The 27,426-nt window shown below is 48.6% G+C and overlaps 1 protein-coding gene across 1 annotated transcript in view; it reads left to right on the top strand.

Annotated features, from left to right (window-relative positions):
* CPD (carboxypeptidase D) overlaps positions 1-27,426 on the top strand; it is a 750,705-nt gene that overhangs the window by 682,526 nt on the left and 40,753 nt on the right. The window contains exon 18 of the mRNA XM_069615245.1: positions 10,818-10,949. Within this exon, the coding sequence (XP_069471346.1) occupies positions 10,818-10,949 (132 nt within the window). The remainder of the gene's footprint in view (positions 1-10,817; positions 10,950-27,426) is intronic.

Below are 27,426 nucleotides of genomic sequence, written 5' to 3'. Positions count from 1 at the left end.
AGCACCGTATTTCAGAAGCGGAAGACAACATCAGTGGGATAAACAGACAGCTGTCCCAAGCCATGTCCCGCTTGAAAACCCTGGAAACCAGAGTGGATGAAGGAGAAGGAAGGTCTTGCCGCAACAACGTCCGCATCTTGGGCCTGCCGGAAGGGGAAGAAGGGCCCTGTCTGGAGTTATTTCTTGAGCAGTGGTTGACTGACATTTTTGACCCCCACTCTTTCTCGAAGTTTTTCTCTGTAGAGAGAGCCCACAGAATGCCATCTGGCAAACCGGCACCAGGTACCCCTCCTCGGACAATAATAGCTAGGTTTCTAAACTACCGCGACAGACGCTCTCCTGCAAATGTCGCACTCACATGGGTCAGTCACACACAATGGATCACGAATAGCCTTTTTCCCAGACTATACCCGGGAGATGCAACGCGCAAGACAATCCTTTGAGCCACTGAAGAGGCAATTGGCGCAGATGAAAGTGAAATACGGCCTGCTTTTCCCAGCCCAACTCAAAATCTATCACAAGGGATCGACGGTTCATTTCACAGACCCGCAGGAGGCCTGGAAATGGGCCGAGGCCCATATCGAAGGAGACTGGTCCACAAGACCAAGAACAAGAAGAGCAAGACCCAGGCCTGGACCACAACGGGCCTCCCCAAGGAGAAATCCGGAACAAAACGAACAAGAGGCTCCAGACCCTGCTGCGGAACCGGTAGTGCACTGAACAAACTGCAGTGAAGAAACGGAATGCCCCATGAAACTATATAAACACTCTGTTGCTACACCACGAGCTGGAGCATGTGAACCACCTCACTATGCAAAACACTAACATTCGGCGCAAGCAAGAGGGGCTACCCCCCCGAAAAGGACCCTCTCCTAAAAACTTATTTAGAAGCTAGTTTGAGTTACTATTGGGCGACGGATGCTTCAGTTGGGGGTGAAGTATAGGGAGGGGGGAGTTGGGTATTTGTTTTTATGTTTGAAGGATGGACAAACTCAATGGAACATCAAAATACTCAGAACACAGAATGTAGAATGAAATGGGCAGTTGCTCTGTCATGGCACGCATGCACACAAGGATCAGTATCAGCGGAACACAGTCGCCACTTATCCACAAACGCTTAAATGAACTCACAAGCCACTAAAACTCGGACTTTAAAACTCCTCACCTGGAACGTAAATGGTCTGGGAAGCAGTCTGAAAAGACGATTAGTGCGGCAATTTCTCAACAGACACAGCCACGACATAGCTTTCTTAACGGAAACCCACCTAGCTGGCACAACCAATGCTCTATTCAAACGATCCAATTACCGTAGGGCAATACAGGCAGGATTCACGATGGGAGCCAGAGGGGTAATAATCCTGATACACAAAAGACTTCCCCTCATACTCACAAGCACGAATCAAGACACTGGTGGCAGGTACACGTATGTCACGGGCACGCTATGGAACAAAACGATCTCCCTACTGGCGATCTATGCCCCACCCGCAATATATGCCACGCTGATAGCAGACATAACACCACTGCTGACGACGGACACGGCAGACATCCTGATCATGGAAGGAGATTTCAACGACGTAATGGATAATGCTCAAGATCGCACACACCTGCGCAGTAGAGATCCGAATCGCCGCACTAACCTAGCCAGCTTTGTAGAAGCCTTTGGAATCAGAGACGTGTGGCGGGATCTTCACCCGGAAGGCAGGGAATTCTCCTACCACTCTGGGGTACATGCGTCCCTGTCACGCCTGGACTACTTTTTTATACCGGCATCAATAATTCATACAGCGACACAGGCAGAATACCTCCCAAGAGGCATCTCTGATCACTCCCCCCTGCTCATGTCCATTGCAACATACAAACCACTCCCACCTCCAGTATGGAGATTGAACAATTACTATCTGGGATCCCCGGAACTGGTGGAACGACTACAGAACGCTAGCACGACATACTTTGAAGTGAATGAAGGCACTGTGGACTCCCCCATCACTATGTGGGAAGCTTAGAAAACTGTGATTCGTGGAGAAATTATCTCCTGGACCTCAGCACAAAAGAAAGCACACTTGCAATCGACTAGGGAAGCAGAAGCAACTGTCATATCAGCGGAAGAAGCGCATCTAATCCAGGACAACCCTGACACAAATAGAGCCCTGACCCTTGCTCAGAAAAAACTGCAGAATATCGCTCTGGACAATGCTAAAGAGGCACACGGAGCGATGAGAGCCAGAATTTACGAAACAGGAGATAAAGCTGGGAAGATGCTAGCGTGGCTTGAGTGACGGGACGAGGGCCACAATCAAGTGAGAGCGATCAAAACACAAAACGCTGAAATAAAGTCAACAGATGCAGACATCGCGGAGGAATTTGCTAAGTATTATGAGAAGTTATACAGCGCACCCCAGCTCCCCACCGAAACTTCTGTGCTGGATGGGATCGTCGGTCCTTCTCTCACTGCAGAACAAACAGCCATGCTGGAAGTGGAAATCACAGAAGATGAGATAGTGGCAGCTATGATGCACCTTCAATCAGGAAAGACACCTGGTCCGAACGGCTTCCCCATTGAAACTTGGAAGAAGATAGGTGCAACTGAGGTGGCCCCACATCTATTTAAATTGTATCTACGGGCCCGAGACGAAGGCAGCTTACCAGCAGATTTAAGGAAGGCGACAATAATTGTTTTACCCAAAGCAGACAAAGCTCCGGACGACTGCAGCTCCTATCGGCCAATATCTCTGATAAACAGCGAGACAAAGGTACTAGCGAAGCTGCTGGCCACACGACTGCAGCAGGTCATAACATCCCTAATACACCCAGATCAATGTGGCTTTATGCCTGGCAGATCCACGAGAATGAACATACACAGACTGCACCTGGCCATTGAACGTGCCCGGACACTGGATGCTCCTGTGGGCGTACTCGCAGTGGACTTTGAGAAGGCCTTCGACTCGGTCCACTGGGAGGCGCTCTGGGCGATCATGCGTAAAATGGGGATTGGCGAACGCTTCATCACCTGGGTCCAACTGCTATGAGGCACCGATGGCAGAGGTGAGGGTGAATGGTTGGACATCGCGATCCTTTGCACTAGGGAAGGGGACACGACAAGGCTGTCCACTATCGGCCCTCCTTTTCGCACTGGCCATGGAACCACTCGCCCAATGGCTACGGGATACGCGAACTTGGATGGCATGCCTGGAGGAACAGAATGGGAAGACAGAGTCTCACTATATGCGGATGACCTACTGATATACTTCCAACATCCTAAAACAGCATGCCCAGTGGTAACGAAGCTACTGCAGGAATACGGAACATTTAGTGGCCTGAGGGTGAACCGATCTAAATCTACATTGTTCGCTTTGAATCATCTTGGAAACGAGACCCCTGAGCCCTGCCCATACAAAATCGCGCATGAACAGTTCCGATATCTGGGTGTCCAGATAACAAGAAATCTTGACTACACATTAAACAACCTGCAACCTATTACAGACAGGTTCACAAGGGACGTGCAACATTGGAAGTCCCTACCCTTGACCCTTTTAGGGCGCGCTGCACTGTTCAAGATGCTAACACTTCCACGGTACTTGTATGTACTACAGGCTGCTCCACTGCACATACCGACCAGGACATTCCAGGAGATAGATCGTGTGCTCAGGGAACTACTGTGGGGAGATGGACACCCGAGAATAGCCCTTCAAACATTACAAAGGTCGATTTGGGAAGGAGGCATCGGTCTACCAAGATTGCAGACGTACTATTGGGCCAGCCAGATGGCGATAATAAACGATGCTTTACACGCCAACCCAACACTACCACATGTGAGGGCGTCCCGCCCCATGGAACTGTACGCAGGAACACGTAGAACACCCCCTAGAGACATGACCTCACATATACCACGCATCTCGGCAGACTCACATACCTTTATAGGCTGGGGAGACAAAATCACTCCACTGCAGCCATTGTGGAATAATAGGAACCTCTCTGAAGTAACTAAACTACCGAAATGGCCAGCATGGAAGGGACACGGTATAGAAAAAGTACAGGACATTCTGAAGGAGGGAGTCGTAGCACCTTTTGATGAACTAGTCTCGACCTTCGGCCTTCCGGAAACAGAGAGATACCACTACACACAGCTTCGGCATGCTCTACAGCAGTACCTCCCAGCCCTCTCCGACATGGCAGACTCTACCCCGCTGGAGAGGAACATAGTGGTAGACCGTATCCCGGCCAAAGTCACTACTGTCATGTATAGTGTCATCACCTCCTTTGCCACGCCAGAACTGGAGCGACTAAAGTTGAGATGGGAGGCTGACGTTGGTGAAATTATGCCTGAAGACTGGGTCCAGATCCTAATGTACCCCAAGGAAGTCACCATATCAACCAGACTACGCCTAGTACAATTGAAGATACTACACAGGATTTATTATCCGAGAGCAGCTCTGTACCAGTGGGGAAAAATAGCTGAGCCCAACTGTCTACGATGCCGGGAGGAAGGAGGAACCTTCTTTCATATACTGTGGGAATGCCCGGTGATCTGTCAATACTGGCAGCAATGCTGTGATGTGCTGTCGAGGGTACTGCACCAGACGATTCCCAGAGAGCCCAAACTCCTGATACTGGGAGTAGACAGCGAGATAGACTTGTCAAAATATGAGAAACTCTGTCTCATGACTACAACAGCAATATGCAAAAGGAACATAGCACGCCTGTGGGGAGCTACGGAACCTCCGCAAGTGGAGCAGTGGATAAATGATGTAGAAATTTGCATCGCGATAGAAAGGAGGGTTTACAGAGCCAGGGGCTGTCCTGAAAAAGCAGATAAAGTTTGGCAGCGCTGGGAAGACACGATGTGACCTGCTGAACCGCTAATATCATGATATCAGGTATCAGGAGTTGTGGACATTACAGTAAGTAAATTGTTACTGTGCCAAAACCCATTACGCTGTGTATCGGAGGTTAAATGTAAGCATGTAGTGTGTCCCATATGAGAGTTTTTTCTTTTTCCATCCAATGTTATTTTTATTTCTATTATCGTTAGTAATGTCATTGTCTAAAGGCTGGCCACAGGGAGCCCAGCGGTTGTATGTTATAAAATCAATAAAAATGTGTTATTAAAAAAAAAAAAAGTGTCCATGAAAACTTCCAGCAGGCCCATCAGAGCTGTCAATTCTAACTGCCTATTGGTACCAAGATTCAAGTCTTCCAAGATCGACGGTAATAGCTTCCCTGTGAAGGCCGCTAAACTTTGGAATTCACTGCCACACCAGCTGAGAGCTGATCAACCCTATCCACTCTTCAGAAAGAACCTCATTACGCATCTCAATCTGACCGAAGACTACTCCCTACACCAACCTGGCACATCAGTACACCACACCCCTAGCGTGTAAACCTTTGTATATTATGCTGTACATAACTACTTTTGAAATCTTTGTATATTATTATGTAATTATCTTTCTTGTACCCATTACGGGCATAAGCCATGCCGTGCCTATTCTGTATGTCACATGTCAATGTACTTTGTTCACCATTATGTAACTTGTAAGCTTTGCATATCCTTTCTGCACCCTGCTACTTCAGGGTCTTGTGCGCATTAGAAATTCAATAAACAAACAAACTAGCCTTGACGACAACTTCATCCAGCAAGGCCATCGACGACTGTCCCGTTGATGAGCACCTCGTCGACGACTCCATCAGCAAAGTCATGTTTTTTTCCGATGGCTGCTATCCCAAAGGGTTGCCAACGAACGTCCCCTTTACGTCTGCAACGGTCACCATGCCCAGAGTATCGCTGCTTCCTAGACCTCTGTCAGCGCTTCTGCAAACAATCTTGTCGACAACGGCACCTATTCCTGCTCTGCAGGCTTCAATTTTCACCTCTTACCCAAGGGCCTCTGATCTCCATAGAGACGCCGGCATTAACTCCATACGTGTGGACGCGACGGTACTGATCCACAAGAAGCCCCCGATATCCAGCAGGTGGCACAGTCCGACGCGGATCAGTTTTCGCTACCATTGCATGTAGTGAACATGCCACCCGGGCAGAAGTTCCAAGCACCAGCGTCTTGATTATGATCTATTGATATAGATCCACAGTACATTTTTTACAGCACTTTGACAAGGAAGTGGAGGCGATTCAACATTGGGGACCAACATCCTTGGTCTCCTGACCAAATCAAATTAAATTCCTTACCTAACATAACTGGTCCTAAAGAAGAATATCTTAGTCACCTTGTTCGTTGAAACCGGTCGACCCTAGATGACACGAAGAAACTCTTGTTCAAGATGTCCATTAACAATGCAGGAGGGCACTCACAGCAAAATATTGTTTTAACAACTAAATTGCTGGTCTAGCGTTTAGTATACAAAGCTCTGACAGCAGAGCCCTTTTATTGCTTCCATCAGAATTAGGTCTCAAGTCACTGGCCCTGTTTTTCCCACCAGCTGGTCATTAAAACATAGATTGCAAATCCAGAAGTGGGTCTTGGCCATTGTGACTTAGGTAGAGAAAAGTATTGTTGTTCTTCGAGAGCTGCATTGTTTATTTGTTGACCTTAATCTGTTTTTACAATGTGATACGCATGAATAAAGGAAAGTTATGGACAACTTCTCACCTATCCCTGTTAAATAGGCGGTACAACACTCGACACCTGGGAAAAGTGTTTGTTTCAGGGTGTTCTTCTGAATAGGGAGAGTATGTATGTGATAGTAGTACGAATAACAGATTGATGTGTTTTGCACAGTATTATTTTTTCTCCAGAACCGTTCGATTGTGCTACAGTTAATTACCATAACGGTTGGAAAGTACTTAGGACCATTAGTCCATATCTAGTGAGCCCTAGGTGTGTTCTGGTGAGGGATATGCCACCAGCTCTGGAATTCCTGCCCAGGCCCACCAAGGCTGTTGTTCCTGGGTGCCGGACTCAACACAGTCTCGTGTCAGGCGACTCCCACAGAAGAAAGGGTGAAGACAATCATGGGGAAGGTCCAGCGGCTGTCGGCAGCATCCATGACAAAAGTCCGGGGATGATGTCTTGCTGCATCCATCAGGGCCCCATTTTGCAGGCTTCAAATGAGACCCCTTCAAGAATTTCTAGATGCCATGTGGCAGCAAGTCACTGGCACATGGACAGACCAGATCGCCCTCAGTCAGGCATTCCGTCAAGCCTTGCAATAGTGGTCAGTTCATCCACTCCTCTCTCAGGGAGCTCACTATTGATACCTCTGTACCTGTTTCAGTCACGACCAACACCTCTCTGGAAGGTTGGGGGCCCACACAGGATATTCTCAGGCCAGAGAGGCCTCTGGCTCCCAGAGGACAACAAGCTGCACAAAGACCCTGGTCGGTCTTCTGGGCCCTCAAGTCTTTTCAGCCTCCGCTCCAGGGAAAAGTGGTACAGATTTTCACAGGCAACCCCACCATCATGTTTTACATCAGGAATCCGGGTGGGATGCGCTCTCCCTGGAAGAACAGGCTCTATGGCACTGGGTCATTCTTCAGCTCATGTTCCTTGTCCCCTTTCACCTGGCAGGCGTCTAGAACACCATTACACTCTCAGCAGGGAGCTGCGGTCCTGCCGCAAATGGGAGCTTCAGCAAACACAAGTGTCGCGCCTCTTTGGCCAGTGGGGGTCTCCCTCAGATCAACCTCTTTGTGACGGCTGCCAACTCCAAGTGTCAGACGTTTGCCAGCAGGTATCCTCAGCTGAGGAGCCTGGGGGATGCCTTCTCGTTCCCCTTAAGGGTCTCATACGCCTTTCCCTCCAATTCCACTGTCTACATGTGATCAACGCACTCTAATGTTGCCACTGCAGGATGATGCGAATTGCTCCGGCATGGCCAAGGCAGATCTGGTACTCGGACCTTCTACATCTGTTGGTGGTTTCAGCCATCAAACTTCCTCCACACCAGAGAAGTAGGGTCAGTACTGCAGCACAACCCGGTGTTGCTGAGCCTCACGCCTGGCTCCTGCAGCCTTAACTCTTGTTCTCCGGCATAGGTGTTGAATGGATTCACAGACACACCCTCCCTCGTGCCCCCTTCTGACTTTGTGGTTCATATTGCCACTTTACATGCGCTACCAAATCTGAAGATGGCCATCGGGGTGGAGCTTAGGGGGAAGAGGCTCATTGGCTGGGGGCAGTATGACCCAAAGGAAACTGATAGACTATAGAGGAAATTGGCAGTTTTAGCTTAAACCTAAACTGCTTTCTTTTTGCTGAGGATTCGCAGCCTTTCGGGGAATATTCATGAGCATGTGAATCCTTGCAAGACCCATGCTGGAGAACACGAGTTACAGGTATGCAACTTGTTCTTTCTGGTGTGCCTGCCTGCAACTAGTTCCAACTGGGGGGTGAGGTTTGAATTATGCATGGGTGTCGATTGGCTGTGATCCTGAGGCTGAAGACGAGCTGTACACTGGAACTGAAGAAACGACTAGGAGGGATTCCTGCAGCCACTTCCAGACTGGAGATGCCTTCTGAGTAACTGTTGCTGTGCGACACCTCCTTCCAAGCGTCAGGTGAACTCCGAAGAGGACTCTCTCCCTTGTACTGGTGGGACCAATCAGTCTTGAGACAACCTGTATTTTGAGCTATCCCACGACGAGCTGTGACCTTCCCGGGATGCAAACCGCCAATACCCTGGGACCTGTGACCATCATGCAGTGCATTGTTTTCTTAAGATCGAATCCTCCTGAAAGTTTCCTGTGTGAAGTTAGGGAATATCAAGATTCTTGTGTTTATCTTTTTGCATATTGCCAAGCTTTCTAGCCTCCTGTAAGATAACATCTCAGGCTCTGAAGTTGAGTAAACTCGCTACTATGGCTCGGAGGCGGGTGGGGGGAGAGCCTTGAGGTGGTGGACGTCCCGGTTCTCTGTGCTCTCTCAACTGTAAATAGTTTGAAAAGGCTGCAGGGGTGTAAAATGTGCAATATCAATTTGTCCATGTAGATTGGTACTGTCCCAGTCTTCTCGCTCAGGCACCCCTATCAGTCAAATGTTGAAACTCCTTGAGCACCCTTCTGCGTCCTCTCCTCTGTCCTCGAGGACCCTTGTCTCCCCCACCAGGCCCCTGATTTGATTCCTCATGGAGTCCACCACATCCTCCGGGTCGCTGACCGGATTTTCTGCCACCAACACCCTATCATTAACTTTCTTGAGGTCAGACCGTACCAATGATACATCCACCCCGACCTCCTGTATTTTAGTCGCTAATGCCTTCCTCATATCCTGTATTGCTGTCATGAGATTCTCCAGCGTTAGTCCTCCAGTCTCAGATGATGTACCTGTCTCGCCATCCTGTCGGTCCTGGGACTGTTTAGTAGTCTTTGGTTTCGGACCTCCATAGACCTCCATTTTTTGTTTCCCTTTCACCATCGTTGTGGTGGCGCTGTAATAAGATTTCTGGTGAGAAGGAAAGGGGACCTCAGGCGTTACAATGTCTTCCAGGCCGGGTCCTTGATATGCAGAAAGGATTGACGAGAGAGATGGGTCATTGATTGCTGTGATGGCTGACTGTCTCCACTGCAATGCTACGTCGATTGGTCTCAGGCAGTGAACTCCATTCTTTTTTTTTTCTGGTAAGCTTGTGAGTGCTTCCTGCCTATGGTAACTGATAACTGACCCCCTCGGAGTTGATGAACCCCTACCAATGCAATGCCTCCCTTTGACCTAATAGCATGGAGCAACTCAGCAATCCCCCACTATGGTGTGGGTTCCCAGCTTACTTGACAGTCTGTGTTCGCCCTCTATGGGATACATCTGAGCCCAGCAGTTGGGTGTAGTGCAGTACTAGAGGCAGCATTATCCTCTTTGTCTGCCGAGTGTTCCACCTTACTTGCAGTAGCCGTGGCCTGCCACTCTGATCCCTTTGTAGCCTGCTCAGTGGCGCCAGGTGTCTCAATCCTGTCCCGTGTCAGGGCTCTTATCGCCACTGTAATTATAGGCCTGTAGTCTGCCAATGGTACTGCGGGCCCGTACCTTGCTCCTGCAGCGCCTGCCTATTTATTTATGCAGTTAGTACCCTCCAATCGACTTTTGGCTGGGGCGAACTGTTTCTTTGCACGCCAGCCGACTCCCTACATGAGCGGCTTGTCCACCACAACTTTATGATTTGTGTTCCTCCCGTCAGGAATACCACAGCATTACGTTTATAATCCATTCGGGTATCTAGTTTCCTGTCTCCCGACACTCTGGTGTTTATTTTTCTATACGCTGGGTCTCTTGCTTGCCCGCTGGGTTCACCTCATGATCAATCCTAAGATGGCACTGCACTTCACCTCCGCTTCGGCAGTCGTGTCGGGGGTTCCCTGCACCGCTTTCAATGGGGAATGATTCTAAATGTTGCTGAGACCTTCCGCCATCCAGATATTCCACGTTCTCAGTAGTTCATGGCTGTTGGACAATACATTTCTGCAGGATTATATTGGCCACAACGGAGCAGCAGCGATTTACTTCTTCATCCACTCGCTGCACAACAGCGCCCCAATGTTAATTAATGCTTGTTATATAATAAAGCCATATAAATTTGTTAGCATATTTGCTATGCAGACTCCCCTTTGTGCATTGAGACAGGACTCCTTTCGTGGAAACCCTGAACATAAAAAGCTCTCCCCAGAGGACTTGCAGGACCACATCTTACATGTCGAAAGGGGAAAAAAGAGCTGTGGTAAGGCTAATAGTAAGAGGTACCGCAAGACGATGTTGCAACCAAGATCCCATAAATAAACTGTATACATTTAGAATCCTGTGATACTTGGGGTGTGTGCTTTTACGCTTGTGTACCCTGCTACTGCTTACTACACCTGTCTCCTTGCTTGTCTTTTCTAGGATTACAGTGTCACATTTGGCCATTGTCCAGAGATCACAGTATACACCAGCTGTTGCAACTTTCCGAGCGCTGGACAGCTCCCGTCCCTGTGGGCTGACAACAAGAAATCCCTACTCAGCATGTTAGTGGAGGTCAGACTCTTTGTGGTTAAATGAAACTAGTTACGTACTGCAGAATTTATAAGCCCTGTCTTTTGGATTCCTACTTTACAAAATAATTGTAACATGTTGATTTCATTATGGTATCCTATTTTCATTGAAATAGTTTTGTGCTTATAGCCAGATACCAACTGAATCACTGTTGGGGGAGTATTCCTGAAGTCCCACTTGGAGGTAAGACTTAAGTAAACTATCCCAGTGGTTTGTAGATCCCCAACTCTTAGTATCAATCTGTATTACTCACAGACCTTGTTGGTGGCAGAACAGTCAGGCTGATTTTTAGAGGAAGATGTGAGATATAGGTAAGTACACTGAATCTAGCTAGTAATGCACATCAAAGAAACACACAAATGTACATTAAAATATAGATTTATTATCTTTATACAAGACTCACTGTTAAATACTGCGCAATTTACACACATAGGTATACTTTACAATACTTTCAAAAGGCCACTTCTTAGTTGGTAGTTGCTGAACGTGCACAATTGTTACAGGCGTTTGACAGGTCTACCATACCATTGGTAATAACGCACACCCATAAAGTAATACGGTAATTGTATTTAGTCAACATACACATATAAAATAGTGATATTTAGGAAGGAAAACAGTTGGTTAGTTTTATCCTAGCAGAGCTTCAGGTTCTAGAGACAGTTTCGCAAAGTCAAGAAACGCAACCCCAGCTAAAAGGCAGTTTGTAGCAGCTTAAAGTCTTGCAAAGCTGTAGAAATCAAAGGTTCCTATGGATACATTCTAGTCTGTAGGAAGGAAGATATATAAGACAACTTGATCAGCGTGAGAGATCCTGATAAACGACTTGCTAAAGGGACACAAGCAGCAGTTTGAGCAGGGACGTCATTTCACCAAAATGCCAGGAGTAGCGGAAGTGACATCACACAACCCATGACCTCTGATGACATCGCAGGAAGTGATGTCTTTTGACCCCCACCCTGAAGTGACATCACGGGAAGTGATGGAACACGACCTGTCACCCCTTGGCAAAACAGGAAGTTGCATCACATAGCATTGTTCCTAAGTACACTACAAAAAATATGGTTACGATATCACTATAATGTGATATACATTTCATACAAGAATGGATCACCATTTGTATCATTAATCAGTGTGTATAGACCCATATTAGCAAATTACTGTGTATGCAAGCAGACGTCCAAGGCCAAATGATAATCATGTGTTATTATATAGCACTTGCACTTTATATAGAACAAATATACATACAATATCACCCAACCTGTGTTGGTACTTGTTAAAATGGATTTCTGAACTCTGACCTGGTGGGCAGAGGTTCATAAGGCCAGCCTAGTTTCTTGGAACAAGGTACCCTTCTGGACAAGCCAGACCAATCAAGGTAGCATGGCGGCAGTCAAGGCTAGGTCTCAGGAGTGGCGAGGGTGACTGAAAGACCTCCATGAGCACACAGTGGAAAAGGCACTATAAATCGGTCCCAGACAAGTGTATCTATATTAAAAATATAAGTACATTTATTCAAGTCCTTTGAAGTGGTCTAAAGGGATAAAAGCACAGAATGGGTCCACAACCTAAAAGGGAAAGGAAGCAAGCAGTGCAAATAGTCTTTAGGCAGTTCTTCATAAAGTTAACCCTACCTGAGAGGCAATCCAGTCCCTAGGAAGAGAGGAGCCAATCCCTCAATGTACTTTCAAATGCTGGTGCACGCAATAGTGCAGAAGGATGAAAACCGGGTCTCTTGCGGGGGCTGTATCAGCTCAGGATGGTGGGTAAGGCAAGAAAGAACAAGTTCCCACTATTCGTGGAGGGTCTCCCCAAAAGGGCAGAACAGGTTCCAGGAGTTGGGAAAGTTTCGATAGCTCAGGCTCTGTGGAAAGGAAAGTGGCCTTGAGGGGGGACACTCGTGCGTAAAAATGGATGGATGAGCTAGGGGTCACCGGTAAGTGTTGCAGGTACTCACCGACCCCCGGCACACTCTGGCCAAACTTTGGCAGTCGAGTCCACTTTGGTTGCAGGTTCAAATGCGGCAGTTGTGCTGCTCTGCGGCTTTCAGCTGCAAAGTTACAGCGATGATTCTCTGGCGGGACAGTGGCGATTTCTCCGCTCCTGGTGGATGGATCAGGCCAGTTTCACTATAGCAGGCTTCAGGGCTCCTGTGAAGTTTGTCACCACGGCTGGGCGACACGGTAAGAGTGTACTCCGGTACGGGCGCTCTCTTTATTCCAGACCTGGGAATGCCAAGTGTACGAAATTTGGTGTGAGAGGGCCGTGAACACTGAGCTTGCGATGTACCAAGTTTCTAGGGTCTACTCGAAACGGTGGCAGTGTCAGAGCAAAGGTCCTTTGCAAGCTGGTCAGCCCACTGGTTGGCCCAGGGAAACTTCCGAGAAGGCTTACTTGCAGGGTTTGATGAAGGTGCCAAGAATAGTTGGTCCCACTATTCCAATGGATCGAGCTTCTTCGCAGACCTTCTAGTTTGATCAGATGCAGAGAGTGGAGGTTGTGGGGGGGGTGGGAGTGGGTCCAGCGGGGCGACAGCAGGCTCAAGGTGCCAAACCTTCCACCAGTTCCTCGACTCGGCTTCTTAGTTTCAGGATACTTGGATCCTATCCTTCGTTCACTGAGAACTCAAGAGATCGACCTGGTGTGGGTGTTTGTGGCCTTCTCTTATCCAGAATCTCCTTCGCATCAAAACGAAGAAGACACAATGGGAGATCTGGATAGTGCCGCCCTGTTTACCTGGTCATTCCATGCACAGTTAGCCTTCATTTTCACGCCTAGGTAATCATATTGTGTGACCTGCTCTATTGGACCATCCCTAAGACTTACAGTAAGACACTGTTTACTCTTGCCCATTTTTTGGTAAACAGCAGTAACTGCGTTTACTTGACATTGATAATGAAATGATTAGCTTTGCAAACATTTTAAAAAATGAATTGCTTTCAGAGACCTGGGGATGGGGGGGTGTGGGGGGGGTGGGCAGGGATGAGGCAAGCAGGACAGAATCATCTGCAAACAGAATCGGAATTCTATTGTTCGCCAATAATGGCGCATCAGTGGATTCACCCAACAGCAATTCAATGAGCGCATTAATGAACAGGCAGAACAAGCTGGGGGCAAGGACCGAGCCTTGCCTGGCCCCCAAAACCAACTATTTGTACCTTTTTGTTGTTTGGCCATCCAATGCGAAGCTAATTAGCACCTCATTCTTCGTATATATAAATTGGATTGCTCTCAAAATGCCTGACAGGGTACCCAAAATTAAACATAAGCTGCCACAGTCTCGCCTTTGGCACACTATCAAATGCAGTTTTGAGGTAAATAAATATTGAATACACATTCATAGTCATTAACATGACAAACTTTTCCGTCATCAAATGGAGCCTCATTTCCTGATCAATAGTACTAACATTGCACCTGAACCCTGCCTGGAGATGGTTCAAGGCCCCTGTTCCCAGAATCCATGCATCCAAGTGTCCCAGCACCACCTTAGTGAAGAGCTTGCCCCCCCCGTGTCAAGGAGGGAGATGGGTCTATAGTTGGAAGGAGATCACACATCTCCTTTCCTGAATATGGGGACAAGCACTGCTTGGGTCCATGAATGCAGAACTGTATTAGTTGCTAGTAAGCCATCGAAAAGTTTTAGCAGGAAAGGGATCCATATCACCACCTCCTGCCTACACCAGTCGGTGGGGACCATATCTCGTCCAGGCACCTTTCCCAGTTTGAGACCTTATTGCCACCTCAACATCTTTCCGAGATAGTACCAAAGGGGAGGGATCCTCCTCACCAGTCCCCGTTGGGATGGTGCCTTCAATAATGATTAGGGGGAAGTTGAGGGCCTTATTTAAGTTTTTGAAATGGCCAACCCCAGGCAGCCTCCGGAATAGCATCCAGAGTTAGACACAACCAGAAATCCACAAATGGTGATTCCAGGGATGCCTGGAGGAGGCCATCCCATAGCTGGTCAGAATAGCCATCATTTTTCAATTTCAGCAATTTACAATGGGCAACCCTAGCCACCACTAGAGCCGATGCACCCCCACCACGTACTCCCTTAGCATGTTCAATCAATGGCTTCTTTGCAGCACAGCATTCACCATCATTCCAGGGGGTTTTACGCACTGCTTTTGCCCTGGCAATGGTCCGAGGCCTACTCTAACAGTCTCCCAAGTATTGGCCAATGCCTCATCTATTAGTAGCATATGCTTAACGTCTCTCTCCTCGCTAGCATAAAAAGCCTGAAGTAATGGGAGTATGCTTGCATAAGTGGGCAGTAACTTGGGCTCAAGTGCAATTGGACCCCACTTGATAACATGCCTGGCTTCACCCTGAATCTCAGTCGGGACCACACACTGATTATTAGTATTTCCCCAACCCCCAACCAAATAGAGACCCTAGGACCGTTGCTATGACTGGATTATGATCACTTTCTGGTCTATTCAACACACTAAAGTCCTGCAGGTGCTTCCAGGATTTGAAGTTCACCAAACCCTAGTTGATCAGACTATTTTTAAGGTCCGTACCAAAAGTTGTTCTAGTGGACTGGTCACTAGGTAGTCCCCCATTACGCACCCTTAGTCCTGAGGACAGGGACACGTTGGCCACCACGTGGGCATTTTTCTTTCCTTATAGGGCATTCTGCCATCAGTTCATTAATACCCCAACTTACATCACTTAGGCCGAACATACTCTCAAGTGGTTTGAACTCAACATTTAGGTCACCCACTACAACTATTTTTACCACACCTTTTGGGCTTTCTCTTCATCGAGCAACCCTTAACTCCAGTAGCAAGAACAGGGAGTTACCAGCAGCATTTTCCTTTTGGTTGTGCAAATTGTTTAACAAAAGGTAAATGCCATCTGAGCACTGCAGATATACTTCCATGTAATCCCTTGAGTTAATCTGGTGCATGCATATTGAGGTAAATAGATTTACACTGGCCCAGAGAATTAGACCACCACAGACCACCACTAGGGCAGCCACCTCTCGACTTTCAGGAGTAAAAATGATAGAATAACCTTGGATATCATGGGACACAAAAGGCCATGTTTCTTGAAGTGCCACTATGTCATGGGTACACACCAGATCTAACCAGGACGTGTCATCCATGTATTTTTGGAGGCCAGCAATATCCCAGAACTTAATGCGCAAAACTGTGGGCGAGCCATTCAGAGCAATCACTGATTCAGTGTCATTGCAGGAGTCCTGGGAGGTCTTGTTATTGGGAGTTAGACATCCTACTCCAGATTCAACCATTTATCAATCTATTCATCCCGTCACTGATGAGTTTATCTCACCCTCAGCTGGAAAATCCCTTGTCCGTGTGTGTCCCCTCCCTAGAGAGAACACAGGACCCTTTCAGCTTGAAGTGGTCGCCCTACTGCACTCGATCTGTCTCCAATACCTGGTTTGAGTAGAGCAGCAGGTCCCAATAACAGTTGCCCTCTGGTTTTGGTTTGAGTGTGGTGGGGGGACACCTGAGCTCCAGGATACTGCTACAATATTGCCCTTAGGTACAAGCATGCGAGTAGCCAGCCTGGACCAGGAACCTGTCATGGGAGGAGACGGCGAAGGGAGGTGGGGGGGATTCAAAGTGAGCACTATCTCCAGCGAATTGAAGGGCACAGTCCGCTGTTCCATAGCCAACAGCTCCTCCACAAGTTGTTTGGATTTTAAATGCACTCTAATAAAATCTCTTTATAAGGTAAGGGGCAGGCGAGTGCACTGAACTATGTAATTCCTGATAGACAAGCAGGCCCTCTTTGACCTTAGCCAATGACATACATTGTTAGTCAAGCCTTCCCTAGACTCCTTACATTCACCAAGGACTCTAGGTACATTGGTCAGGAAGAAGGGTTGCAACACTGACCATTGGAGTTCTGCTGGGTTGGTGGAAAATGTGTGTTCACTATCTGACCCTCCCCTCGTAACCAATCCCTTTGATTTTGCCAACCTGAGAGGGTGTTACGCTCACCTGGCTCCCACAGGGGCGTCGATCGGACCCGGACAGCTGTGACCTCCTCCAATGTGAAGCGTAGTGCAGAGATGACAGACTGGACTGGACCGCCTAACCTCGTCTGCTTGACCCGTAGAAGTATTCTCCTGCAAGTGGAGAAAGGGATTTAGCCACCCGTGGATTCTAGTAATGGCACACCACTGTTCTCCCCACTAATCGCCACAGATATTCACTTTCAGTGAGCTCACCTTATGTTTGTAAATGATGAGCTCTCCATCCTGCGTGGAATGCAGGGGCGCGTAGATACCAGTTACTTCACTGGTTTGAAGGCGTTGGAAGAGACTCCGAGGTTCCAGCCGAGAACCCGTAAGTATAAAGTTCAAGGAGTTCAATATGTCCGATGTTCACTCTTGTACATTCCTTTCTTGTGTTGCAGCTGAGTCCAAGGGAAGATTGTCTTGTGGCAGCTGATGGTGTTCAGGTAAGAGTCTGTATTACCCAACAGTGTCCGGCAAAAGATGCGTGTGCTTAAATTGCTGGTTTCTCTCTCCTTACAGGTGCGGCGTAAGAAGTTGCGGTTTGTTACAGAATAATGCCTCTGGTTGTTAATCAGGTAAGTCTATGGTGGAGAGGTTGTATTTGTTGGCTTTTTCGGCTCACCTTATGTTTCTTTTGTCCCCTAGATGGTGGAATTTGGCGGAGAAAATGATGGAGGCTGCGCCAGATCGAAAAATGCTATGAGGACTGGTGAGTCTTGCGCGGCGCTGCAGCTGGCAATGCGACGCGTGTAGAATAATGTCCTTTTCAAGTTCGAAGACGTGATGGATCCAGAATTCAGGTAAGGATTGAAATAATATCTGTTTTCTAACCTTTCCTTCTTCTTTCTTCTATTGCTAGGCGCTCTGGATTCGAGACGGGCGTGGCTGAAGACTGGATGCTGACTGCAGGCACGGTGAGCGTTACGCTGCTGGATGCAGAATAACACGAAGCATGTGCTGCTGTTCGGGCGTGGTTTAAATAGCCTCCAAAGTAGTTCCAGGTAAGAAGTCCCTAGACCCACACCCAAGTATAAAATAGTCCCTGTAGTAAAATAGTCCCATTCAGGCCTCACGTTGGCTTGGATTCATTTGCAGCATGGTCTGCATGAGGTAAGTAAAGACTATGAGCCTGGCGCCTAAGGCGCCAGGACTGAACCCAGACGGCCCCCAGCCGGGGCTGCTGGGGTTTTATTAAATATCTGGATGCCTGCTCCCGGGGCTGATGGGCTTGATCCGGATGCCCGGGGGTAGGCATCATGACAGAGGGTGTTAGTCGGCAGGAACACCACTGGCTGGGTAAGGCCAATTTTGAATCCCCCTCCCCCCCCAGTTTGTTAGTCCTCTCCTTTCTAGGCAATCAGTCCCTGCATATGACTACTCCTAGTTCTTGCTTTATTTCCCCTACTAGGTTATTCAAAGCTTCCACCAGAACTAAACCAATATTAACCTTCCCCATGCTGTTGGCAGTGAACACGGCCCCACTATTACAAACAACCCCCAGGAATTTCATTCACCCTAATTGTAGGAACCTCTACAGCCCTCGTCGAGCTAGAGTCCCAGGCCTCTTCATCCACCTGAGTTCCAACTGATCATGAAAATACCTTATTTTTAGATATCTTCCCCTGGACCCCTGGCCTCCACCTAAAATCAGGCCGAATGCCAGGGGGAAGGTTGGATGCATTAGGGCTCTTCCTCACATTTATACCATCTGTTTCACCATCATCCACGGTCTTCCCAGTTTCCTTTGCTACTTTCTCTCTCTGTAATTCCTGTTCATTGCGTTGGCTCCTCCAGCACATTCCTAATCAAATTTAAGGGAGCAAACCTGTTGGTTAACTGGACTGAAATTATCGCTGGGATTCCCTTTTTTCTACTCCCACTACGACCTGCGGGCAACAAATGATCTGCTTCACATTCAGGGTTACAAGACACCAATCATCAAAGGTAGTGAACACATTACACTCCACAGGGACTAACTTTTTCTGTCGCATGGGGCGTGGCCAACTGGCCATGGAGTAGGACGTGCTGTGTGCCGAGCTCCTGCGAGATCCGCCGTAGATCCGACTAATTACGCTCGAAAATTCGACTAAAATGCCCAGAACCTGAAGATATGAGCGTTGGAATGCATGGACTGTAGATGCCTTGAAAAGCAAGTTATTCGCATTGGCAGATCGGGAGTTAAGCGAAAGTTGAAGCGAACAGCCGTCTGGATCTGTCGTGGCCAAGATGGCGGAGAACAAAGGAAAGGTCTGCGCAGCCCGAGGGACCACGAAACTCCCCATTGACCAGAGCATGAAGCAAACGACAGGCGAGATCTGACCAGCCCTTTCCCAAGCAGCATCGGGCACACGGAGTAGCGCTAGCAAGCGCAAGCAATTGTAGCGACGGGGACTTGCTACAAAGTTGCAGTTTTGGGAGCCGCGATCCCCGAACAGCTGATTTTCGCTGAGTTTCGGAACTGCGAGAACACCAGCCGCCCACGACCAGCACCGAAGCTTCTGGGATGTGATGTTTGTATCACGAGCGGACAATTACAGTACGTGTGAAACACAGCCGCAGCTCCCTGCCGCTCGCAAGCCACGTGCTAGGCAGTTCATTTCTAGGCGACTGGGCAGCAGATGGAACTTTGTTGCGAACCGTGAGTGCCTGGAGGCAGCGAAATTAAGTGCGTGCCTGATGCCAGCTGACCGCACAAAGCCCACGGTGCGACCCCTGCACTAGGTTAACCATTTGTGCAACTAAGGCCTCACGCTCGGAGGTGCGTGTACTGCAACAGGGCCCTGCAGCGTGTCTGGCTGGTACTATAGCGTGGGGGCTGGACACTCCTGTCTGAAACGTTCATAAATGAAACGAAGCACCATACGAAAATCTACATGGGCGGCTGGAGGCCCTGCGTTCAGGTGTGCGCACCAAGAGTGAGTGCAAGTAACTGGGCCCTGCAGTGAGTTAAGCTGCTTCTCGTGACTCTGACCCGGGTGTCATAGGAGTTCAAGTATATTGGTGGAAGGAACCCGACATACGTGGGAGGCCGCAATCCACTTTGATTTGGCGCAGTCACACATTAGATAGCCGATAGTAACCCAGCCGACTGGCAAAGCCTTGGCAGTTGACTGTTAACATTGGCTGGTGCTGCATACGGGCGGTAGGTAACAGCATGGCGGCGGAACCTGCTAAAACCAAGGCCCAGCAACCCACCATAGAAGTTTTCGCAAGGATGCAGAGGACCCCTACTATGCTAGCTCAGAGCAAGGAAGGGGCTAGTGCAGAAGACGCTCCGGAAGGAGACAAACAGCAGATCCTGGAGGCGATAAAGGAGATGAGCGCGAAATGGGGCCTAGCAATGGCGGACTTACGGGCTGCCCTGGAAACTAAGATCGACGCGGTGGGGACTGAACTAACCCTGCTGAGACAGGATGTCAGAGCGCTGGCAGACAGGACCAGTGACTTGGAGAGTGCAGTACAAACCAACACGGAAGTTAGCAGTGGTAATGCCAAAGAAATCCAGGTGCTGAAGCAGCAGGTTGCCAATCTGGAAAATAGGGTTGAGGAAGCGGAAGGAAGGGCGAGGAGGAACAATATACGGGTTGTTGGCCTGCCGGAGGGAGAAGGAGGCCGGGACCCTACAAACTATATTGAAAATATGATTATTCAAGCAATAGGGGCCGAAATACTATCCCAGGGGTTCACGGTGGAACGTGTGCACCGCGCATTGATGCGGAAACCACGACCCGGGGCCCCACCAAGGCCTATTATCGCTAAGATCTTGAATTATAGAGACAGTGAAAAGATCCTGGAATTCTTTCGTAAGGGCGGTACGATTGAGAGAGCGACTACAACTGTTACGGCATACCCGGATTACACGATGATGGTACAGAGGCAGAGGTATAATTATGTGGCTGTCAAAAGGAGGCTGCGAGATGCAGGCATCAAATACATGCTTCTGTACCCGGCTGAACTTAAAGTGCTGCACAAGAACAATGCGTTCTTCTTCGAAACCCCTTAGGATGTCGTGGCATGGTTGGACTTGCTAGGGTGCCCAGAGAAAGAGGCGAACCGGGACAGGCAAGATGGCGATTCTTGAAGGACATGGCTATTCGAACAGGGGGTTAAGTGGGTGGATGATCCGGTTTGCACTGGGAAACCAGACAGATAAGACACTGATTAACAGGCGGGCCTTGGCTCGTAATGGACTGGAATATAGTGGGAATGTATTAAAGGTAATTTAAATAGTAACACAATGCGTAATAATTGACGAAATTGGAGTAACGGAACTGGAGTAATCCTCCCCCAAATACTGTTAGTTAAGTGGCCGCTAGGGCTGCTTTACCCTGCTGGGCCCTGGACGTAGGAGTGTGTTAATCGGGGCTAGATGCGGGAGTGCCTGAGATCCAGGAATGGAGCTGGGCAAAAGTTGAGAGGGGCGTGGTTGGGGGGGATCGGGGGAGGTGGGAGGTGGGAAGGGAGGGAGGAGGAGAGTGTAGTGTATATAGTTTTGGGGAATGGGGAGTTTGGTGTGTTTTTGGTTATGGGGAGTTGGGGTTTGGAGATGAGCCGGCGTAAGGAAGTAGAGACCTCAGGGTCGGATAGTGCCTGTGGGAGGTGGGAAGGCGCCTTGAGATGCCGTGGGGGACCTTAGAATAATGACATGGAATGTGAGGGGACTAAATAGTTACCTGAAAAGAAATAAGGTCATGCTCTACCTGCGCAGGCAAAAAATAGACATTGCACTGCTACAGGAGACCCACCTGACCCGGGAGAAAGCAGATATGGTGGCTAGGAAATGGAAGGGGGTGATGGTGAGTTCTTCTTACTCTGCCTATGCTAGAGGGGTGCTTATTTGGGTGGCGCCGCATGTCCCATTTCAACGGTTACAAGAGGTGGCGGAAAGTGATGGGAGGATGGTCATCCTGAGAGGGATGGTGGAGAATAGGGAAATAAGCATAGTGAATACATATGCCCCGAACCAGAATACGGCGGCATACATCAGGACGTTGTTTACTAACATAAGCAGGTGCGTGGGGAGTGCAGTGATATGGGGGGGGGATTTCAACTGCGTACTTGACCCGAGGGTGGATAGGTCGGATGGGAAGGTAGACAGACCTGCTCCTGCGGCCAAGGCACTGCAGATATTACTAACTGACTTTGAGCTTGTGGACGCATGGAGAGAGTGTCACCCTCTGGAGAGACAGTACTCCCATTATTCAGCCCCACAACAACTGTACACGAGGCTGGATTATTTCTTTACCACGCCCGAGGTATCTGCAGAGATGGTACAAATTGAATATAAGGCCAGAGTACTTTCGGACCACTCGCCCCTAATCCTCGCTTGGCGGTATTGCCCTTTGGGAGCGAGGATCCCGACATGGCGCCTGCGAGCGGAAGCATTGAAAGATCCCCTCTTTAGGGAGGGTATAAGGGAGGAGATTGTACATTTCTTTGAGGAAAATACGGGTAGTGTGGACTCAGCGGGAACGCTGTGGGAGGCCTTCAAAGTGGTGATCAGAGGGGCAGCTATTGCAAAATCCAAAGGGTTACAGGGTGGTATTCTGGCTGATTTACAGGAGACGGAAGAGAGATTGGAAGAGGCTTTAAGAGGTGAAGATGACGCTAGAGGGGGACCAGAGTTGATTCTCATGCTACAACAGAATTGTGCAGAGCACTGGGACAGATTGTGTAATCTGAATTATAGAAAATACGTAGAGAGGCAACACGCGGGTGGAGATAAACCAGGTCGACTTCTAGCATGGTTATATAAAAGCGAAAATCCCAAGGCCACGATCAGGACTATTACTAGAGAGGACGGTAGTGTAGCGGACACACAGGAGGGAGTCAACCAAGAGTTTGTAGACTATTATGGGGCATTGTATGCGGATCATGGTGAACACTGCTGGGACACGATAGCAGGAACATTGGAGGATATAGGGTTGCCTAAGTTAAGCGAAGAGGAGAGAGAGGAGCTGGACTCACCAATTACCCTAGAGGAACTTGGGGAGGTGGTACGACAGTTACCCACTAGTAAGACGCCGGGGACAGATGGGTTACTGAGTGAGTTCTATAAGGCATACGCGGAAGAGCTCCTCCCCCCCATTGCTGGACGTATTGAATGAGACATTTGAGACAGGAAACTTACCAGAGTCCATGAGAGAAGCGATTATAATACCGCTACTGAAACCTAATAAACCCGGGCACAGCTGCAGTTCGTATCGGCCCTTGTCGATGCTTAACCAAGACAGCAAAATACTGACGGCTGTGTTGGCAAATAGACTGAGGAGAGTGATTGGCAGTCTCATACACACTGATCAAACGGGATATGTCCCAGGCAGGAACATCTTGAACAACCACAGGCGACTCCAGCGAATTATTGAAAGTAGTAATGGACAGACTGAGGAAATGGTGATTGTGTCATTGGACGCAATTAAGGCCTTTGATTCGGTCAAGTGGCCATGGCTGGAAAAAAAAAGAAAAAAAAAAACTTTTTCTGTCGCATTGTGACGGTGTGTTGGACACCTCCATAGCCTGGCAAGATTGAGCCCATCTCCAGTAGTGCAGGCAACGAAATATTAGCTGCATTTAAAACTCTAAGCTTTTTCCTGCATCTCAAGGTGAGCCATCGGTTTCCTTCGAAAAGGTGGTGGTACAGGCCTTTTTTCTATTTGCGAGGTTTCAGTGCTGTCCACAGTGTCACTATCCAGTATTACCCAGTTCCTTGCCGGGTGTGCCGAATTCCTGTCTTTATTGAACCCAGCACTGGCACCTTTTGTTGCCGGATCATCAGGCCGTATCGTATAATAGTTGAACGATTTCCTTAATCATTGTTTGCTTGGTCAATAGGGTCCAATAGCTTTGCCACCTTTTTCCCCTGTTGACTCATAAAGGCTTTACGCTCTGTCGCCCTCCGAAACACCCCCCCCCCCCCCCACTCTGTTCGAGCTTGATGTGATCTATCTTGGCAAAGCACAGCAAGAGCACATGGACAGTGAGTGTTGATGCAGCAGCACAGGAATTCAATAAAATTAAATGCAGCTTAACCAGAGGAGTGCATTTTACGCTTGGTAAACAAAGTGCCAGTACCTCTGTATCTGTTTCTCTGCTGCTTTTCCGGATTTGTCGAGATGGGCAAGAAGCAGAGCTCAGTAAGTTCACGCTAGGTGCAGTGGTAACCTCTCACTGGGCGCCAGGGTACTTCACAAGGCAGGCAATTCATTTACTGGATGTGTGTTCCCCCTCACCCCCCACGTGAACTATTAACAACAAACATTGCCCAGGCTTGGCCTGGCAGGCTTCACTGCAAGGGTTTATGCAGCCCCTTTTATACAAGTGCTAGTGCTGACTCTGCCTTTTCCTCTTAAAGGAGAATCCTGGTAAATTCAAACGGACAGGGAAAAGGAAAGTGAAATGCAGGCGGGCTTGCTTTTAAACAGTTCCAGCACTCAATCCTCTGCAATCTTCCTCAGCAGTTTACAGAAAGGTGCGTTCGGCTGTCCAATCAGGACAGCCAGACCCCCAGTGGGAGCTGGCTCCATTTAAGCACTCTGGCAGACAAAGGACAGGTGGATTGAAAACGGTACCTGGACTTTCCTTCGAAAATGAATTCATCAAATTCATTTCCATCGAATTTTATTCATTGATAATGCTTTCCATCGAAATGCATTTTCATTGAAGGAAATTCGATGGATTTTAGGGTTAAGGTTATGGCAAGAGTTAGAAATAGGGTTAAGGTTGGGGCAAGGGTTAGGGCAGGGGTTAGTTAGGGTTGGGTTAGGGTTAACGGGGTGGGGGTTAGGGGTTTGAGGGGGGGACCGCCCCCAATATACAATAAACAATAAAACGTAACAAGGAACAGCCAGTGCTGACATTTCAGCACTGGACGGCTCCATGTAACGTTTTACCATGGAAAATAAAAGCATCTAAATGTTATCTTTTACATTTAAAAGCACATATCCATTGAAACTTGTCCATCCCTATATTCAATGGACAAGTTTCGATGGATACATATTTTTACATGTAAAAGATAGCATTTCGATGGATTTTCATCGATGCATTTGTGTTTCGATGCATTTCATTAGGTTTAAAGACCATAAACCATGGAAAACTCCTCCCCCAATTCCTACCTGCCCAGACACTCTGGAGCCTAGGCAGGGAAACCCAAGGGTTCCTGCCAAAGGCAAAACACACACACAGGCCTCCCCCTCCCAGAATGGTAGAAGGGTTAACGAAAAACAAACACGCTAATAATGGCGAAAAAAGAAGGGAGGCCCCAGGTTGGTACTTGGGCGCCCTATTGTGCACTATTGGGACTATGAACATAGCCTGCGCTAGGAAAATTACACAATAGTTGGTAGAACACGTCCACTGCCACCAGCCATAACTAGGAGATTGTCTATGTGATTAAAAAGTAAAGTTTCTCTCTATCCTTGATAACTGGAGTTACTCTAGGATAAAGACAAAGAATCTCAAAGGAGGACTCTAAGGGTCCCCAGCAACACTGCCCATAAGGAGCTATGTGCTGCAATAGTAAAGTACAGATGCCTTTAAGAAATATGGAGGAAAAAGAGACTTCATAGGACTTCTAGTTAGGAAATCCCACATTTTTCGTAATGTTTTTCAAAAATACCACAAGCCAAAGAATGAGCCATGGTACACGGGATTTTTATGCTGACTGCCAAAACAGACCTACTTAGCATTTGAAAATAAGGAAAACATATGTGGTGAGGAGTGGCAAGCATTCATTTTTTGAAAGAGCACAAGCACACCTTTTGAAGTATAGATGACTTGGGCACGTTACAAAAGCATACAGTGCCTAAAGCAGTGACTAAATGTAGGTTGTGTAACATGGTACAGTAGCAAATGTATGAAAACTTTATCAAAACAAAGAGAAAACGACAAATGTCCTACATTCCCACAGAAGTAACTCGCGTGTGTGGGTGCACCTACCTGTGTGCAAAGGGAAAAGGATAAAACACTGGTATCCAGAAGGGTTTGGGAAGAGGAAATGTTTTAGGATTTTGGTCTTGTGCACAAGCTACAGATTTGGGCCTGGGGTGTTGCAGCCACCAAGGAGAATGGGGAACCCCATGCATTTCTGAAAAGACTCGTAGGAATCCACAGAGGTCTGACTAGTGCGAATTACCCTAGAATCTATTACCCACAATGCCTGGCAAAGTCCACAATTTGAGAAAATCACTAAATATTCAGACATTTGCTACCTGGAAACCACTGAAACACGCCGACAACAACACATGTCCTACCTTCACACGTCCCTAGAGGTGTCACAACAAAAACGGTACCTCCCATGTGTGGGTGCACCTATTTGGTCCCAAAGGGAAAAGGCTAAACCACTAGTATCCCAAAGGGATTGGGAAGCGAACACTACAGCTTTTCCCTCGGGAAAGGATGGGCACCCTGCCGGAGCTCACTGGGACCGCTGCTGGACTTGGGGATGGTCGCCCAACATGGAAGACAGGCGCCAAAGGCGGGGGACATGAACCCGACCATCCTGGAGTACTGGCTGCCCTGTTACAGGTCCCCCCCCTAGGGAGGGATGGGGGACCGTGCCAGGGCTCCCCTGGACAATCTCTGAACTTTGGGACGGTCAACCAACGAGGGAGGCAGGCGCCCTAGGCCAGAGAAATCACCGTTGACCATTCTGGAGCTCTGGCTGGCCTGCTTTACAGCCCCAGCAGGCTCACTGTCACTCCCATGAGGGAAACGCTGTAATGCAGTGCAGCCAGCGCTCCAGGACAGCGGGGGGTGCTGCCCCCAGCCTTCAGCGCCTGTCCCCTATGTGGGTCGCACTTCCCCAAGCCGAGCTGTGGTCCCTCGGAGCCCCGGCAGGGTCCCCATCCCTCCCAGGAGGGAAAAGCTGTAACGCAGCATGGCAAGAGCTCCAGGACAGCTGCGGGTACTGCCCCAGCCTTGGGCGCCTGTCTGCCATGTTGGTCGCCTGTACTCGGGCCTAGCAGCATTCCCAGGGAGCCCCAGCAGGGTCCCCACCCCTCCCTGGAGGGAAAAGCTCTAATGTGGCCCAGCCAGAGATCCAGGACGGCCGCAGTGCTGCAACGGGAAACAGTTGAAACGGTCCCCTAACCCCAAAATCTTTTCCCTGGTGGCTTAGTGCTCCTTACTGCTCCCCAGGGTTGGCACAATGGGACCAGCCCCCTGATACCCCCAAGTGGTCCTCTGGCAAAATGTTCCTATATGGCTTTGCCTTCCTTGAGGGAAATCGGTGCAAAACTGCAGCAATTTGCCCCCAATAAAAGGCAAAACCACATTATGCCATCTGGATGGCATTTTCTGGGGGTGAAGGTGGCGGGCTGATTGGCCTGCCCAAACAGCCCCCCTACAAGCTCATCTCTTGTTACCTAGTGGACCTACCTTGCTGCTTCCCTGGGGTGGCAAAATGGGGTCAGAACCTCAATTTTGCCCCCCCCCCCCCCCGACCACAGGGATGCAGCAAGAATATGCCCT

Source organism: Ambystoma mexicanum, chromosome 9, assembly GCF_040938575.1.
Source record: "Ambystoma mexicanum isolate Mex_15411 chromosome 9, UKY_AmexF1_1, whole genome shotgun sequence".
In the NCBI taxonomy this organism is placed as follows: domain Eukaryota; kingdom Metazoa; phylum Chordata; class Amphibia; order Caudata; family Ambystomatidae; genus Ambystoma; species Ambystoma mexicanum.
The sequence above is the reverse complement of the archived record's forward strand: the minus strand, read 5'-3'. Positions and strand labels throughout refer to the sequence as shown.